Raw genomic sequence first — 19,735 nt, 5'->3', positions numbered from 1 at the left:
CTGGGGTACATTGACAGCAGGTGCTAATAGACTTACTAACACAATTAAAGTTAAGGTGTGTATTTCACTTTTTTCAAAAAAGGAAATTCTATGCAGAACAAGGATTTATTTGTTATTTGAGGAGCTCCATATTACATAGATTTGAAAAAAATTCTTCTCAAAGTCAATTAGCAGTGCTAGCCTCCTTTATAGAGTATTTATAGTCAAAATTATTTCACTGATTTACTTAAACAGCAAAGACTGATTATAAAGATTATAAAGATGGAAAAATCTAATATATCTAATGCAAAACGAACACTTTAGGGCAAAATAACAGCTCTGTAATTTCCTGCTGAGTGATCAAACGCACACAAAGACAGCTCTGTATCCAATATTTTATTACTAGCAAACTGACTGAACCCCAGGAAAACATAATTGCCTGCCTATAGACTTGTTCTGATTTCCCTGCTTACAAACACTTACTTTCAAGTAGTTGGAGCCATTTCTATCTCCTCTCAACTAACTTTGAACAGAGGTCATCTAAATATAGAATAAATATTCCCTTGTTGACGACAGTAACTGGAAATAGGAAGACGTCCTGTTTTACTTGAGCAGTGACTCCACAGAAGCACAAGAACCAAACAAGGCCTGCATGTATAAACACTGAGCCTCAGCAGAGAAGCCTGCCTACAGGCAGGGCGAGCTTATTTAGAAACTCACTGAGACTTAATGATGAGGAGACTGACCTCCAGGACAGGTCTATCTCTCCCTGGGTCACATAAACCAGGTAAGGTGTACTAAGAGGAAGAAGGCCAGTTGTCACAGGATGGCCAAGTGTCATGGCTAAAGATATGGTGGATTTTTCCATACACTCTCCTGAATCCAACCTCCAGAAAATTCTAGATTATTATTACTATTTCATCTGAACTACTGATTGGCAAGTTCTTGGCTCTGATAGCCTTTGCATGGTGCCTTGTGGTTGTGGGTGCTGGATAAATAATGCTTGTTGGGTAGAATTTGATAAAAAATTCCAGAGGCTCCTCAGTGTCTCCTGAATATTCAAAGTGCAAACCAGGCCTGGACCTTCAGGCTCTCTACAATGTGCTTGAAACCAACTTTTCCAACCTTACTTTAGACTAATCCTGTTCTCCTGAGCTATTTCAGACAAATTGCCATGTCCACCATTTCTGCAATAAATTCCTGTTAAGATCTTCCCTTCCTCTAAGACCCTGGGGCTCAGTCACTACCTGCTCAAAAAAAACCTTCCCTATTGCCTCCAGTTACCCTTCCACATCTGTACTTCTGGCAAATGGAAACAACCCCTACCATATTTCTCTTAGCATTTTGTGAGGATACCCCCTTTACCTTCATGGTCTAATTTGTCTAAGTTCTTAGTAGACAATAAGTTTTCATGACAGTCCTCTCTTGTTCTCCTCTGACTGTTCCTTCTTAGTCTCCATTGCTGAACTGTGAGGTATCCTCCAAGGCTCTATCATGGACCTTCTCTTTTTCTTATATAATTTAACTCAGTGATGTCAGAGCTCCTATGTGTGGATTATTATCTCAATGCAAACAACCCCCTTATCTGACTATCCAGTCTTAGTATCACACCTAAGCTCCAAATCCACAGCTTCAGATCTCTACTGGACATTTCAACCTGGATGTCCCCTGGAATATCCCAAACTCAATATTTCCAATTAGAACTCAATCTCTTTCCAAACCCTCCCTTCTTCTCAACTTCCCTATTATTGTCCAGGGAACCATTATCTTCCCACTCTTCTAGGTTCATAACCTTGGCATCCTCTTCAAATCTTCACTCTTCATTTACCCCACAGACATAATAATTGTCATTTTTACTTCTACAACATCTATTGTATGTGACCCCTTCTCTCCATTCACTTAGCCCATGTCCCCAAGCTCAGGCATTCATCTCCTCTCAACTGACATATTATAAGAGTCTTCAATGTGGGTTCCATGGCTCATCTCTCCTCACTTAAATCTATCCTCCACACAGCTGCTAAAGTGATTTTCCTAAAGCATAAGTCTGAATATGTTACCTTCCTGAACAATAAACTCCTGAGGATCCCTAATATCTCTAGGATTAAATATAAATTTCTTTTTTTGGTATTTAAGTCTCTTCCAACCTGGTCCTTTCACACCCTTTCCCTCCCTGCCATGCCAGCAATGCCAGCCTGTCTTCCCCAGCATACAACACTGCATCTCCCATCTCTGTCAATTGCACTCACTATTCCCCCATGCCTGGAATGCTCTCTCTCTCTCCCTCATCTCCACCTCCTGAAATCCCTGGCTCCTTTCAAGACTCAGCTCAAATGCCATCTTCTATAAAAAGCCTTGCTATCCCCCCTGCTGTACCTTCTCCCTCCCCATAGTTGAGCTTTACTACTAAGGTTATTTTCCCTTATATTCTACATTATCTTGCAAGTACCTATTCATTTATATGTAAGGATAGGGAAGCTTTTTATGTTTTTGCCTTTTTTTTTTTTTTGTATTGCCAGCAATGCCTTGGATCTGATTTTTGTCTTTCTATCCCCAGCATCTATCACAAAATTCTGGCACTTACTAATAAATATTTGTCAAATTTTAATTTTATTTTTGATAGCTCCTGGTTATCAGAAGCAGTTAGTGATTAAAGTGGATGCAGTAACAATTTCAATTTCATCACTATGATGTCTGTTATGTAACAAAGTTTCAAATGTGATGAATGTGTGGTCCCATATGAATGTCAGTTTTAAATTCACACTTTGAGGCTGAATTCTTTTATCTGATTCTATATCCTGTGTCAGATAAGATGACCTGGCATGAAAGGGCAGTTGCTTCTGTACCTATATTAGCAGGATGTATTAGGGGCTCAGCTGTCACCTGCTGTTTGTGAATGCTCAGTTGAATGGTTTTAGGTCTGTCCAAAACAATGCTTTTTAAATATATCAGGATTGGAATATATCTTCAAATACCATATAGCATTGCAGAACATGATGCCATAACAGAAACACCTACCAGACCTACATAATGTCCCAATACGAGTTAGATTCTTGGTAAAAGTTTTCTGAGTGCTTAATAAGTTACTACATGATTTTTTTATAGTTATATAAAGAATGAGATCACAGATCTACTACTAGAAATGATTTCAGAGGTCACATATTCCAACTCTCTCATTTACATATGAAAAAACTGGGGATGAGAAAGGTTAAGAACTTGCTTAAGGTCACACAGCAAAGCAGAGGACAGAAGAGGAATTGGAAGCCAGGTTTGACTCCCAGTTCAGCATTCTTCCACTGCAATGAATCTACTTCCCCTGGGTCATGATGTGACTCCTCACAGAAACACAGAGGAAATTAGACCTTGAGGCAGAGACCTAGATAACCTAACTGCTGCCTCACAGTGGTTAAGAAAAAAAAAAAGGTCCAAACTAGGGTTTTATAGGACAGATAAAAAGTCCTTCCTCATCTAGGCCAACCATATGATTATAATACCATAGAGAAGACAAATGGGAGAAGCAGAGACAAACTCCTGACCAACACAAAAACTATCATTTTACAAACTGAATTTGAAAACTTGCCATATTCTACCTATAATGCAGATGGTCAGCATCTTTTAAAATCTTCATAAGTTATTAATATTACTGTTCCAAGACCGGAATGTTCAGTAAAGAAAAGATATGCCTTACTAATCAATCATTTATCTAATGAACGTTTACTAAGGTCTGATACTGTTCTAGGCTATGGGTAAGAGGTAAAAAGATATGGTTCTTCCAAGTTAACTAGGGAAAAACTAATGGTGTCTACAAAGAGTTGCTAAAGAACAAGTCAGCATTGAGCAGCTGTGTGTCTTAGTCCAACGCTACCCCAACTCATTTTGTGAGTCAGGTCCTCTGTGACTGCCACAACACCTCAGACTCTTTGAGATCACCAGATTAATGACAGTTCTTAGAACAAACAACCTTTAGATTGCTATTTAGGTAATGACTCAAGTCAGACAAGAAAAAGATTTTCCCACAATGCAAATGTAGCAGATAATAAGCTGTTTAGAATTCAGCAAAAGAACTAAGTGAAAGTAAAGGTCATGTTTACTTAGATTTCTCCTGGTTTCAGGCTTCACTGTGAATCAAGCTATGTAAACTCTAAATGTCATCAAGGTCAAATTCACTAGGAATATAGGACCTATGCAAAAAACAGAAGGATTTTTTTCATTTATGGAAAATTGTTCCTTATACCTACACCAAAACATATATGGTGTCTTTATTACAAAATTCGTACTCTATGAACTTGATCCCTTATCCTCTACATTTCTTAGCTGAGATTTGTAGATTGACTCCTTCTAAGACTTACCTCGAGCAGGGCGGCAGCAGGGTCTCCCTGCAGACTTTTGCCCAATTTATCAACCTCATCTAACAGGAACACTGGGTTGTTGACTCCAACAGTCTTCAAGCCATTGATTATACGACCAGGCATGCTGCCAACATAGGTGCGCCTATTGGGAAGAAATAGCAGATTCCAAACAATGAGATGTCAGAAGGTAAGAACAGAGCTTTTAGAAATCATTCATTTAGGACTAGAATAAAACCACCCAGCTTTCAGAGAGTACTCTGAGAACTTACTATAGTAATACTAAAATAGCAAAGGTACAAAGTTTAATTCTTCCTGACCATTTATTTGTAGTATACAAGTAATTGTATTTGATACAAACAGTTAACCAGAAAACATTTATTAAGAGCCTATTACATACCAGGTGACATAACAGGCTTTGGAGAACCAAATATGATGAATAAAAATTCAGTTTTATTACCAAGAGGAGTCAGAATGACCCAGGTTCACTCTGACACATAATGACTGTGTGGCTTTAAGTAAGTCACTTATCTTCTCAGTACCTCAAATAACTTTTTAGGAATATAAGATACTGAACAGTTGCCAGTATGTACTGAAGATAGTGTTCCTCTAGTAAGGTCCCTTAAAATTCAATGAGCATGTTAGGCCTACTTCAAGAGGTAGGATTTGTTTAACTGTGAATTACTGAAAATGCACTTTTCCAAAATTTTCATTTTAAATGATTATTGTATGCTGATCTGAAAAAAAATATGTAATATACTGATAGGATATGGGGACCAATCAAAGGTCCAAATTCTACTAATTCTGACCTACTTAATAAAACTACCATTTCTACCTATATGAGCTACTTGATACATCCAAATACAGCCAGACTCATGAGTGAACATTAAAATACCATGGACTATTTGGTCACTTTTGGAAAAGAGTCATCTACACTATCTTTACAGGTATAGCATATAACAAGAAATATGAATAAATCTACCAAAATTTTAAAAAGTACTCTTTTAACAAAGCAAACGAAAAACTTGAAAGGAGGTGCAGCCAGTCAATGGTGGGGTGGCCTGCCTCTGCATATACTTGCTGTGTGACTGACCATGTGCACAACTTCCCAAGGTACCTCTTGAAGATTCTAAGTAATAGGCAAGTGTAAAAGCAAGCACCTCAACATATACAGGGGGACTGCTATCACAGGTTCTTAGATCTGTTTTTCTAAAAGGAAAGGCAACTTTTGAGGGGGTCAACAATCACTTTAATCAAGCATATGTATATATATCATTCACTTAGTTCAGGGGAAAAAGTCAGCACCCTGAACTTCAGAGAAAATAAGAGAAATCAAGATCAACAGACAGATAACTGTCTGACCATTACATACATACGTACATACATACATACATACGTAGTTACCACAGAGAGAAGCACCAACATTTGGGTTTTCTCAAAATTGGCAGAAGAAATGCAGCAGTTTTTCCAGATCCTGTTTGGGTGCAAGCCATCAACTCTCTTTTTTCTTTGATAATAGGAATAGTATGTTTCTGCACTGGAGTAGGATGAGTGTAAGGAGTAAGTATAATATCCCCCATGATAATTTCTCCCATCTCAATGTCGCTAAAACTTTCAATGTGTGGGGGACAGTTGTTGCCTGTTGCCTCAACAGGAATGTCATCATATTTCTCAAAGTTATTTCCAGTGTTTTCTCTAGAGAAGAGTTCCTGCTTCAAGAGATCACTTGGTGCAAGTGGTTTTGACCAGTCATCCTCGTCTGATTTATCAGACCATTGACTATTCCCACTTCGTTCAAATTTGCCAAAGCCACTTCTGTCACAATGACTGCCAATACCATCATAGTCACTTCTTCCACAATCATCAAATCTTCCTCTTAATCCACTTTCACGATCACTGAAATTGGACTTCCCTCTCGTATCAACGAGAGCCAAAATTGCTATATGCACCCTTATCTTTACCAGAATTCCAACCTGAACTTATCTTTATCACAGAATTCCTTAGAAGCTTCTCTGTTCCTTAAATGAGGAGGAATATAATGTCCTTTGCTTGCTGTATCTCCTCCACTCTTATTATCTGAAGAATTCAGGTCTAGGTCAGGAAACTGCTGATCCAGCCTGAGCACATTCTCCACTGCCACAACTCATCCCTGAAGAGTAACGGGGACTCTGGTGTTACCACTGTGGATGAACTGTGTGTGTGGGATGTCTCACTGCAAAGCACCTCTCACTGGGGAACTGCGGATCTAGCCAACATTTGGGTTTTCAAAGCTGGGGGCTCCTTAGTGGCTGCCCAGAGTCTTGTCTGGCTAAACAAACACTTCCAGTCAATGAGCCCCAAAGTAAAACCTCACCTCAGAATACTTATACATTATTCAGAGCCAGAGGGCATCACAACTCTTGAGAACCAGTGCCTCATTAATGAAAGGTCTGGGCCTTCTTACAAATCTTCCCTAATTAAATTCCCCTTAATGGGCAGGCCCATTAACAGGTAGGGAAAATCTTCCCACAAAGAAGAAAAATTATATGAACAATAAGCAAAAATACATTATCAATACAATAAGTGGAAGTAGAAGTAAGGAAAGAAAGGGAGTGAAATCAGAGAGCTGGACAAACTTTTAAACTGACAGTTTGCTAACTTTTATGACTTTCTTGTAGCCTAAGTCACACCCAAACCAAATATTGTTGCTAAAAAAGCAGAAAATGCTGACTGCTCAGAGGATGCAGCTACACAATGTAGTGAACTGCAGCAGCCATCTCTTGAGGAACACAAAATAGATCCAAACACTGTCTGTCACATGATCTGTAAGATGCCAGTCAGAGTAAACAGTATGGCCTGGGAAGGGACAAGTAAGCCTGACATCATGCAGATGCTTCCATATCCAGTAAAGGTGACAAATGTACAGAATCAGATGCTGTAAAGACTGTCCAATCAGAAGAGAGGAGCAAATTCATGTTTATTGGGATATGGGAAATTAGGAGTTGTATAGAAAAGTGAAGTCTTTATAATCATTTGCTTAAAAGTTTATTTCTCAGGAAGTAGCAGGGCAAGGGCAGCTAGTTGGTGCAGTAGATAAGACTGTCAGGCCTAGGTCAGGAAGACTTGAGTTCAAATCTGGCCTTAGAGACCCTTACTAGCTGTGTGACCTGGGCAAGTCACTTAAGCCTGTTTGCCTCACTTTTCTCACCTGTAAAATGGGCTGAAGATGGAAATGGCAAACCACTTCATTATCTTCTGCCAAAAAATAAAAACAAAAACCCAAAAGGGGTCACAAAGAGTTGGACACTACTGAATAACAATAACAAAGTAGGGCAAAGATGGAAAAAACACTGATTTTGGTGATGGAAGACCTGGGTTCAATTCCCATTCTGTGACTTACTAGTTGCATGCAGCATACAGGTCTCCTGAACAACGTGAATCTCAGTTTCCTCATTAATAAAATGGAGATGCTATTACTGACAGTACCTACACTTACTGTGTTAGAATGAAATCACTTTATAAATCTTGAAAGTATTATGCGAACATGGAGTATGATTATAGTGAGACAACTGTAGAGAAGTAAAATGCATTTACATCTCACTTCCTTTACAGGTCACTTATGTAGTGACCTTTCCTTCTTGCAGAAAAGGTTATTAAATACGATATACACATATATATGTTTATATAGACACTATAGTGAGATGCATGTCACACATACACACACACACACAGAGCCCTCACTATAATGCCGATCTACCTAGTCACAACCTTTCAGTTCTCCCTACTATACACAGAATAAAGTGCAAACTCATGGTCCCAATTTACTTCACCAACTTTAATATGCAGTAGAGGTCCTGTATTTTCCCTCTTCTGTAGCTCTGCTCAGATACTCATAAGACAGGTGAAGCAGTTTGTAGAGTGCTGGGATTGGTGTCAGGAAGACCTGAGTTCAAATCCTACCTCAGATGCTTACTAAAGTTATGTGATTCTACCAGGGGCAGGGAACCTTTGGTCTAGAAGCCAGATGTGGCCTTCTAGGTCAATGGATAGGGCCTTTTGACTAAGTCCAAGTTTTACAAAACAAATCCTTTCATTTAAGGGGATTTGTTCTGTGAAGTTTGAATTCAGTCAAAGGGTTGCACTTAGTAACCTAGATGGTCACACGTAGCCTTAAAGCTGCAGGTTCCCCATCCCTGCTCTAGCCAAATCATGTAACTTTAATGCCTCAGTTTCCTTATTTGTAAAATGAGGAAGGGGTTGGGTTTGATGGTCTCCTAAGTCCCTTCTCTTCATCTTCGATTTTATGACCTTACCTGGAATATCCTCCCTGTACAGTTCTATCCATCTGTCAAGTCTTGGAGCAAATCCTAGCTGCTCCATGAAGTGACGATCTCTGATCACTTTGGCTGGAAGCATCCTTTTCCTTCTTTGAAATACTGTAGTCATTATTGTTTCAACCCCTTCTTTGGAATTTAGCAATGCTCATATGGATGTCTGATATTCTCAAGTAGCAGAGACTATACCTTTAACTCTCAGTACCAAACATAATGTCAAGCACATAACAAAGGTGTGATAATTATTTGATGTCCCAAACAAAAGTCTGTTTCTAAATACACACACACACATACCTGCAGCAGATCAAATATATGTCCAAAGTACAATTCAATCACTCTTATTAAGGGGGCACAAAAGGATGTTTTATGGGAGAGGGTATTAGTGTCACTTCATTAATGCCTTTATACCTCTTTAGAGGTCCTGGAACATTATCTCTCATGACCACTTCAAAGGGGATCTGTGATTTCTTGAATAAGGTACAGAAATCAGCCCCAATCTCAGCATTATTCAAACTGCGCAAGCTCCTATAAATATTTTAGGACTCCAACAAGCACTCAATGTTCTACAGTCATTAAATGTATTTCTAATTCCAGTTTGTTACTTTCACAAATGTACACCACCAATCTTGTAAGTAGGGAAATTGTCGTTCCATCCTCAGAAAAATAGCAGCTGAGAATGTGTTGAAGATGAGTCAGTAGTCTTATACAAATCTAGAGTTTTATAGAAAAGATTACTATGACAAGATGGTTCAGTTTGCTGAAAGCACTATGAAATAGGTAACGTGGTAACCTGGAAAGACTACTGGATTTGGAATTGGAGGACCTGAGAACAATTCTGGTTTTGCCACTAACCTACGTGACAACAGGCTGGACCTGACTCAGACCAAATTCCTGCTAGCTGAGGTCCAATATTGAGCAAAGTAAGATACTTACTAGTCTAGTTTTTCTCATTTTCCACAGCAGAACAGTTCACAAAAAGAGATTTGGTCGATTTAAATCACTTCACCTCCTGAGACCTCAGAATTCTGGTCCAGCTCCCTAAATGCTACAGATGAGCAAATTAAGGTCCCTTCTAGATCTAAATCTGTGTTTATTTTTAAAGAAGTAGTGAGTTGAAATGAGGTCATGGGTTTCATCTATCTGATATATTGTTAAGAGTACAACTTTGGGAAGGGTATCAGCTCCTTCAGGTCAATGAAATCAGAGATCTGGACTGGAGAAAGACTTCTACTCTAGTCACATATTAAGTGTTAACACATTTTTTTTCCTAGTTATTAGGAGAGTTAAACCCAAAGGACTTTGCACTTGTTTGAAGATACTGTCTTAGAAGAGTGGCTTCCAAAGTAGGGTAGGTAAGATGATCTAATGGGAAATGGGAAGAAAGTCAGAACATTTACTCTTTATATTAAAATAAAAAATCAAATTTTATTAATATTTTATATGTAGATTGACATTTTCTGACTGTCAAAGGGCTTTTCCTAAAGTGCAGGTCTGAGCACATCATCCCACTCAATAAATTCTAGTGTCTCCCCATCATCTCCAGGATCAAATATAAAATTGTTTGGTGTTCAAATACCTTCACAACCTGGTACACTGCTCCCTCCTTTTTAGTCTTCTTACATATTACATTGCCCCCATATATTCAGCAATCCAGTGACACTGGCCTCCTCATTGTTCCTTGAATGAGATATTACATCTCCCAATACCAAACATTTTCTTTCCTATTTAAATTTTTACATGAGGCTTCAAATTCTCAGTTTTCTTTGTACTAGGTAAGTACTTGACATTGCTTAACAGAAAGCTGAAATTATTCAACATCTGTTTTACTTCCAATGTCTCTATCTATTAGGAGAATGAAGAATAAATATGGTTGAGAAAGAATTGAAGTCCAAGGTCAATGTATAGATAGAAAGTAAATGACTGCCTTTGGTGAGTTTGTCTCCAAGAACACATAAATTAGTTGGCAGTAGGCTGAATGGTTTTATAGGTTTGATCATCAAACTACAATTAGTATTCCTTAAGGAAATGTGAAGAATAGAAAAAATAACAAAATGTCTGAAGAACAGGTAGAGGTGGGAAAATGTCTCCGTTTTCAAAGTTGGGAATCTAGGACTTCATAACTACTGATGTCTAAGTTTAGTGTTAATTGCCAGCAAAGAACCAATTGTTTTAGTGATCATTTAGAAGTACTTACAAAGGGCAGTGATTGCTTCTATCAAGGCATGCCAAAGTAATTTCATGTTTTGTATTATAAGGCTGAGAAAGCAGTAAGATGTAGTAAATTGGAATTTAATAAAAGCTCCCATGATCTCCAAATGGCAAGACAAAGAATGTTACATTGGGTTCTAGAATGATTAGATATTAGATGCATTTAGAACCACTTGAAGAGCTATAAGAAAACAAGATTTTGATTAATATTATATAGGATTTAGAACAGGGCACTTCTGATGACTTAAAAAATGATCATCCTCACATTAGGGATAAGTATACTAAGAACCAAAGCTGTGAAGTGACTTGCCCAGTAATATATTGGTAGCAATGTATCAGAACTAAGAGTTGAATATAGGTTTTCTGATTCCATGTATAGGGCCCTTTCAGCTATATCAATTAACAAACATTTTCACTGGCTGTCCTCATGCCTGGAATGCTCTCCCTTCTCATCTCTGCCTCCTGGCTTCTCTGGCTTCTTTCAAGTTCCATTTAAAACCCCACCTCCTACATGAAGCCTTTGCTGATCCCTCTTAATTCTAGAGTTTTCCCTCTGCTGATTATTTCCAATTTATCCGGTATATACTTGTTTGAACACAGTTGTTTTTTAACTTATTTGTTAAAAAAAAAACAAACCCAACAACAATACAACTGACATCAAAGAAGATGGAAATTTGCTACCTGAATTTCAATAAAAATCTTTGTCTTGGAATACGGCCCCCCAAAAATGAACAGCAGGATTTAATAAGGGCAGCCAATGAAAGACTTTGTCCATGTTGATCTATGTAGCTTGGAAAGGTGGCCTCTTCAGTCAGATCAAACATTAAAACCAAGTACTGAAACGAACTAAACTCTGAACCAGACGTCTCTCAATTGCTTTATCATAGTGTTAAATGCCAGATTTTTAAAAATAGTAAAGCATATTCAATCCTAGTGTTCTCAGTAAAGATATTGCTAACAATATTTTTAGTGAAAGGAAAAAGGTTTTGGTGCCATTAACATATTTTGAAAAGAAATAATTGTACATTTTATCATATTCTTTTTAATTTCTATTTTTGTGTATTATGCAATGTACATATTAGTATATTAACACATGAATATAATTTAAAAGCACACATATATTGGAAGTCTTTGCTCAAAAGGTTGTTTTTATTTTTTAATTGATGGGGGAGTAATCAAGAAAGTTTGAAGACAGCTATTCTAACAGGTAGATTTGTTGCTTCTGTATATGGATTTCATTTGAACATCTTTTTTATCCAATCTGATCTCTAATAAGAATATATGTTTATGTAATTCAGTCCCACTAAATGTAAAACACATATTAAACAGAAGAGCTAGAATGACAGTAAGATTTTTGAATAATGTAGCAATAAGTTACTAACTAATTTCACAACCACCACCAAAAAAATCAGCTGGTTATCACTAAAACAAGATATTTTGAGGTAGCTGGGTGACACAGTGGACAGAGCGCTGGTCCTGCAATCCGGGAGATCTGAGTTCAAATATGGCCTCGCTAGCTGGGTGACCTCGAACAAATCATTTAACCTCTGCATATCTCAGTTTCTTCAATTGTAAAGTGAGAATAATAATAGCACTCACCCTCCAAAGTTGTAGTGAGGATCAGATGAGATATTTATAAAGTACTTAGCATAGTGCTTGGCACATTAGGCACTTAAACATTTGTTTACTTCATTTCTTTCCAGAAAAAGAAAATCAGGTAAAAATTTACTTGTAGCCACAAGTACCACACACATTTCATTTCTATAGTCAGTTTGCTGTTATTTGTTAAAGTATAGACTCTTTAAGAGCAAGGCCAAGACCAGTCTGTTCTGAACATCACATGATAGAGCACCAATGATTGCGACAAAGTATCCAGGAGAACAGATCAAATAAAAACTACATAAGTTTTGTCTCATATGATGGAATTCACGAACTTACTTTAAAAGTATTTTGTAATAGTATTTCAGTTTAGCTGGTTTCCTTTGTAATCCTATATGTTTTATTTTATACATTTATTTAATATTTATTTTAAGTTTACAATGTTCATTTCCATAAGATTCTGAATTCCCAATTTTCTCCCCACCTCTCCCCACGACAGCATGTATCCCATCCACCCCTTCCCTGAATCTGTCCTGCCTTCTATCCCCCCTTCTATCCTTTTCCCCTCTATTTTCTGGGAGGGCAAGATAGATTTCTATACCCCATTACCTGTACATCTATTTCCCAGTTGCATGCAAAAACAATTTTTAACATTCATTTTTAAGGTTTTGAGTTCCACATTCTCTCCCTTCTTCCCTCCACACCTACCCTCAATGAGAAAGCAAGCAATTTGATGCATGTCATACATGTGTAGCCATGCAAAACACTTCCACAGCAGTCATGTTGCAAAAGACTAACCACATTTTCCTTTATCCTGTCCTGCCCTCCATTTATTCCATTCACTCCCTTGACCTGTCCCCCCACAATAGTGTTTGCTTCTGATTGCCCCTTCCCCCAATCTGCCTTCCCTTCTATCATCCTACCACCCTTATCCCTTCCCTCTACTTTCCTGTAGGTTAAGATAGATTTCTATACCTAATTGAGTGTGTTATTCCCTCCTTAAGCCAAATCCAATGAAAGGAAGTTTCATTTCTTCCCTTTCACCTCCCCCTTCTTCCCCTTCATTGTAAAAGCTCTTTCTTACTTCCTTCACGTGAGATGATTTTCTACATTCTATCTCTCTCCTTCTCTTTCTCCCAGTACATTCCTCTCAACAGTTAATTTTATTTTTTAGGTATTATCCCTTCATATTCAGCTCATCCTGTGCCCTCTATCTACACACACACACACACACACACACACACACACACACACACACACACATACCTACACATATAGATGCATATATATAATATACACATACACATACACATACATATTCCCTCTAACTACCCTAATACTGAGAAAGGTCTCATGAGTTACCAGTATCATCTTTCATGTAGGAAAGTAAATAGTTCAACTTTAATGAGTTCCTTATGGCCTCTCTTTCCTATTTACCTTTTCATGTTTCTCCTGATTCTTGTATTTGAAAGTTAGATTTTCTATCCAGCTCTGGTCTTTTCAACAAGAATGCTTGGAAATCCTCTGTTTCATTGAAATTTAATTTTTTCCCCTTAAGTGTTATACTCAGTTTTGCTGGGTAGGTGATTCTTGGTTTTAATTCTACCTCTTTTGACCTACTGAATACCATATTCCAAGCCCTCCACTCTCTTAGAGTAGAAGCTGTTAAATCCTGTGTTATCCTGATTGTATTTCTATAATACTTGAATTATTTCTTTTTGGCTGCTGGTAATATTTTCTCCTTGACTTGGGAACTCTGGAATTTGTCTACAATATTCCTAGGTGTTTTTCTTCTGGATTTCTTTCAGGAGGTGATTGGTAGATTCTTTCAATTTCTATCTTACCCTCTAGTTCTAAAATATCAGGGCAGTTTTCCTTGATAATTTCTTGTAAGATGATGTCTAGGCTCTTTTTTTGATCATGGTTCTCAGGTAGACCAATAATTTTAAAATTACCTCTCCTGGATCTATTTTCCAGGTCAGTTGTTTTTCCAATGAGATATTTCACAGTCTTCTACTTTTCATTCTTTTGGTTTTATTTTATAATTTCTTGATTTCTCATAAAGTCATTAGCTTCTATTTGCTCCATAATTTTTAAAGTAATATTTTCTTCAGTGAGCTTTTGGACCTCCTTTCTCATCTGGCCAGTTCTGCTTTTAAAGGCATTCTTCTCCTCACTGGCTTTCTGGATGTCTTTTGTCATTTGGGTTAGTTTATTTTTAAAGATGTCATTTTCTTCAGCATTTTTTGGGGTCTCCTTTAGCAAGTTATTGACTCATTTTTCATGATTTTCTTGCATCGCTCTCATTTCCCTTCCCAATTTTTCCTCTGCTTCCCTTACTTGATTTTCAAAATTCCTTTTGAGCTTTTCCATGGCCTGTGACTATTTCATTCATTTTTTTTGAGGTTTTGAATGTAGGAGCCTTGACTTTGCTGTCTTCCTCCCGTTGTGTGCTTTGATCTTCCTCCAGTTGTATGCTTCGATTTTCCTCATCCAAAAGGATGGAAGAAAATGTCTTTTCACCAAGAAAGTAACCTTCTATAATCTTATTTTTCTCCCTTTTTGGACATTTTTCCAGCCAATCGTTTGACTTTGAGCTCTTTGTTAAGTGGAAGATATAATACCCCAAGTTTCAGAGGTTTTATGCAGTTGTTTTCAGAGATATCTCTAAGAATCCATAAGTTCTCAATTCCTCCAAAGTGGTATAATGAAGAGAGAAATGTTAACTTCTCTCGGCCTGCACTCTGGTCTTTGAGCAACGACAAGCACTCTTTTCTGCCCTGGAACTATGAGTAGGATTCCCTCTCTTCTGCTACCAGCTCTGCCATGCCAGTGCTCCTCTCACCCCAGGAATTCCACTCAGGACTGCGACCCAGATTAGCTGCTTGATTCTCCCACCTGCAGAAGCAGCCAGGCTGCTGTCACCCAGAAGCTGGGGCTGGGGCTGGACCATGCTCCCCTTTCACCCAGGGGAGAGAGCTTTCTCACTGACCTTTGAAGTTATCTTTGGCATTTGTGGGTTGAGAAGTCTGGAAACTGCAGCAGCTGCCAGTGACTCAACCCCCTTGAGGCCTGCTCCAGTCCTGTCTATGCTGGTACAGCTTGGGCTGTGCCTGGTACAATAGACCCTTCCTGTCGGCCTTCCAGATTGTCTTGGGCTGGGTTTTACTTTGTCATTTTGTGGCTTCTGCTGCTCTAGAATTTGTTTAGTCATTTTTTACAGGTATTTTAAGGGGTTTGGAGGGAAAGTCCAAGCAGTTCCCTGCTTCTACTACTATTTTATACATTTATAAACATCATTCTGAGAAGGCTTCTATAAGCTTCATCACACTGCCAAAGCAGTCCATGATACAAAAAAGGTGAAGAATTTTTGGTTTGAAATCCATTTTAAAGACACTGCTGAAAACAATATCTGTTTATATTCTCATAGCATTCATCCATACATGACCCTTCACTGGTAGGGTACCTAAGAACTACCTGACTGACTTACATATTATATGTGATAAACAAGCCTACCTTCATTGCCAAGAATTTTTGCTTGAGTTAAACGTTTGTCATTTTCCCAGACCATTTACTTTATGCTTTCTAGAAATAACTACAGACAGTTCTAATGTGTTGGACTAGTTAGTGTCAAATTAAGAGCTAACCATTTATAGCCCCTCAATGATCAAATAATGATTTTACTCTCTACTCTAGTACTAGTATCTTCAAAGAAAAGAATCTTTAAAAATATTTTCTGGTTTTAGGCCACTGCTGATAACCATCAAAATAAAACCCCAAAACACCTATAAGGAATAAAGAATCTACTTATTTGTATTTCATGTTTAATTAAAAAAAAAATCTGTGATTTACTTGGAGTAGGTAACTCATAGTAAGGAAACCCTACAAACGCAAAACTGCAACTGCTCTTTAATAGCCTTAAAGCTTTGAGGGTTTAGGGGGATTTAACCTGAGAAGTTAAGGTCACAAAGCAGGTATGTCGGAGGCAGGACCTGGACCTACATCTTCCTAACACCTAGGTCAGGTCTTCAGCTTCTCTTCACGTTGCCTCATTCTGCTAGTGTGAATATCTAATGAGACAGTATATATAAAGTACTGTGAATCTTTACACCTTCATTTTCAGTACCTAGACATTTATTCTGTGTGTTCTATTGACAGTTTTTTAAGCTTGCATTCAATTAAAGCGCTCTTGCTGATCAAGTCTGCACACATTTATCAAAAGTCTACTAAGTGTAAGGAGATCCTTGCCTCATATTTTACTACAAAAAAAAAAAAATGGAGGCCCTTCATGATCCAGTGACACTGATCTCCTTGCTGTTCCTTGAACATGACATGCAATCTCAAGAGTCTTGCATTTTTCACTGGCTGTTTCCCATATTCCTGGAATACTCTCTTCCTTACTCCCCCTCCTGGCTTTCCTCAAAACCCAGCTAAAATCTTATCTTCTACAAGAAACCTTTCCTGATCCTCCATAATGGTAGTGGCTTCTCTTTGTTGAGGATTTCCAGTTTATCCTGTATATATTTTGCTTGTAAGTAGCTATTTGCGTACCTTCCCCCCCCCCCCCCCCCCACTAAAAGACTGTGAGCTCCAGGAGAGCTTTTCAATGAACAACAATCTATTTTCTCTCCTGTGCACTTCTCTTTTCCTTCTCTCCTCCCTTCTCCAATTTGGAAAAAGAAAAACAAAACCCTTATAATGAACATGATAGTCAAGCAAAAGAAATTTTCTTATTGGTTATGTCCAAAACTGTGTCTTACTTTGCACCTAGAGAACATCACCTCTCTCTCAGAAGTTGGTAACATGTTTCATCATAAGTCATCTGGAGTTGTGACTTATCACTACATTAAAAGAGACTGTCTTTTGTTTTTCTTTGTACACTCAGGGCTTAGCATAGAGTTTAGCACATAGTAGGTGCTTAATAAATGTCCACTGATTTGACTTGTTGGATTGAGGAATACAAAAGACTTCTCCCCTACACCCCCATCAATAAGCTAATCAACCACTTAAAAGAAATGGACACAAAAATATTATTAATGTAAAAATACTACCGATGCCAGACAACTGAAAACCAAGAAAAAAAATAGACCTTTTCTTTCCACACCCTCAAATCATGAAATGCTAGAGAGGGTTTGTTTTTTTTTTTAAAAACCACTTCCAACTAGCTGTATAATCCTCCAATAGATATCTGGGCTAAATGGATAGAGACGAAATTCTGCATATGAGAAAGGTAAGTGATGAAAGTCAATGTGATGCATTTTAGAGAGCTGGGAGATGCTTGATAAAGCAGCTCTGTTTTTCTCTGGCTATTTTAAGACTGCAGAACAGTAGAAGCTACACACAGGCTAAGGAAAAACAAGAATTCACATGAATGCCAATAATAAGCACATGACCAGTTCTCAAATAGCAAGATATGGGTGTTTCCAAAACACATTTTTTGGTTTGTCACATGGAGCCAAACGTGCCCCCAAATCCCAACCCATTTCCATGCTGCAATCTGACAGATACACTACTTTTCTCTCTGAAAGAGACAGTGACAAAATGGAGAGCTACAAAACATGTATATTTACATATATTTTTGCTGTCTTCAAACAAAATGCTTTCAAATCAAACATAATACAAGACTTCCGTATTTTAGGAAATATATGGGCAACACACTCCATTGGCATACGAACAGACAACACTGTTAAAGGAATGCTTAACGTGCTAAGTTTCTGAGCATCCACCAGCTATGATATAACCATCATTTATTCATTAAAAAATGGATATCTGGTGGATGCTACGTCCAAAGAGTCTTTTTAGTGGTAAAAATTCCAGCCTTTTTACTTGTTTCTTAGAGATAAGAGACATGGTGTTTAAAGCAAATAGTTTAGCCTCCATGTATGTGAAACTATTTATAACAGCTCCTTTTTTGTTACTGTTGTGACAAAGAACTGGAAACTAAGGAGTATTCATCAGTTGGGTAATTGACCAAATTATGATACATAAATATAACAGAATAGTATTGTGTATAAGAAATGATGAAGGAGATAGTTTTTGAGATACCTTGGAAGCCTAATATGAACTGATACAGAGCGAAGTAATTTAACCAAAAACAACACTGTAAAGATAAGTAACTTTGAAAAACCTAAGAACACTTATTAATGTAGTGGTAAGTCACAACTCCAGGTGACTTATGATGAAACATGTTACCAACTTCCTGAGAGAGAGGTGCAAAGTAAGACACATTTTTGGACATAGCCAATAAGAAAATTTCTTTTGCTTGATTATCATGTTCATTATGAGGGTTTTGTTTTTCTTTTTTCCAAACTGGGGAAGGGAGGGGAGAAGGAAAAGAGAAGTACACAGGAGAGAAAATAGATTTTTCTTAATTAAAAAATATAAAATTACATTTAAAAATTTAAAAAACAAATATTTTAACCCAATGATACACTTTTATTCAAAATACACTGTTCCTCTCACTCCCATTCCCTTCAAATGCAAGTGTATGGGGGGAAAAAAGTCACTTTATAATCTCATTTAAGTCTTTGTTTACTGTAGGCAGTGAAGCTACTCAAGAGAAAAGCAGTCTATTCAAAGCTAGAAAAGAATGTAGGTTTTATGCCTCTTGCCAAATAATTTTTAAAAGGGGAGGGAGCAAAGTGGAGGAATCATAAAAGAGAATTTTAGAGAATACAGGGGAAAGAGTAGACAATGCTGAAGAAAATTAGGGTGAGTAAATCAGCGGTGGGGTTGGGAATGGTTTGCTTCTATGTGGCTGATGATTGATTAATAAAAGGATAGGGAAAAATATAGGTGGTGGGAGATCATTAGCCACAGAGGTAGCAGATGAATAGTAAAGCTCACAGTGTCCAAAGAGCATTATCACTGGGCAAGGGCTGGGACTCTGGTCCAGCTTAGTTTTACAGATAGGATGTTGAAGCTCTACAAAGTTTAATGACTTGCTCAAGGTCATATAATCAGTAAGTGGCAGATGGGGCCAGGCACCTCTGAAACCAAATCCAGGGCTCTTGGCAGTCCACTACACTGTATCTACCTCCCAAATACATGGGTGCGGCTTAAGTTTTGATCTTAGGAAGAGAATGACATAATTTTTATTTGGATAAAAGCAAGTAAACTGGAATTCAAATATTAATTTTTCTATCTATCCCAATATATGGTTTGTCTCTTTTCAAAAATTTCACTTTGAGGGGCTTATATCTGAACCAACAGGCATAGGTTTCATTGTTGGGAGATATTTTTCATAGCCTTCCCACAAAATTCATATTTTTCATGGTCTTGGCACTCATTAAG

At 37.7% G+C, this 19,735-nt stretch overlaps 1 protein-coding gene across 1 annotated transcript in view; it reads right to left on the bottom strand.

Annotated features, from left to right (window-relative positions):
• The window catches only part of LONP2 (lon peptidase 2, peroxisomal), a 132,897-nt gene that overhangs the window by 62,377 nt on the left and 50,785 nt on the right, over positions 1–19,735 (bottom strand). Inside the window, exon 8 of the mRNA XM_072632147.1 lies at positions 4,326–4,467. Within this exon, the coding sequence (XP_072488248.1) occupies positions 4,326–4,467 (142 nt within the window). The remainder of the gene's footprint in view (positions 1–4,325; positions 4,468–19,735) is intronic.

Source organism: Notamacropus eugenii, chromosome 1, assembly GCF_028372415.1.
Source record: "Notamacropus eugenii isolate mMacEug1 chromosome 1, mMacEug1.pri_v2, whole genome shotgun sequence".
NCBI lineage: Eukaryota > Metazoa > Chordata > Mammalia > Diprotodontia > Macropodidae > Notamacropus > Notamacropus eugenii.
The sequence above is the reverse complement of the archived record's forward strand: the minus strand, read 5'-3'. Positions and strand labels throughout refer to the sequence as shown.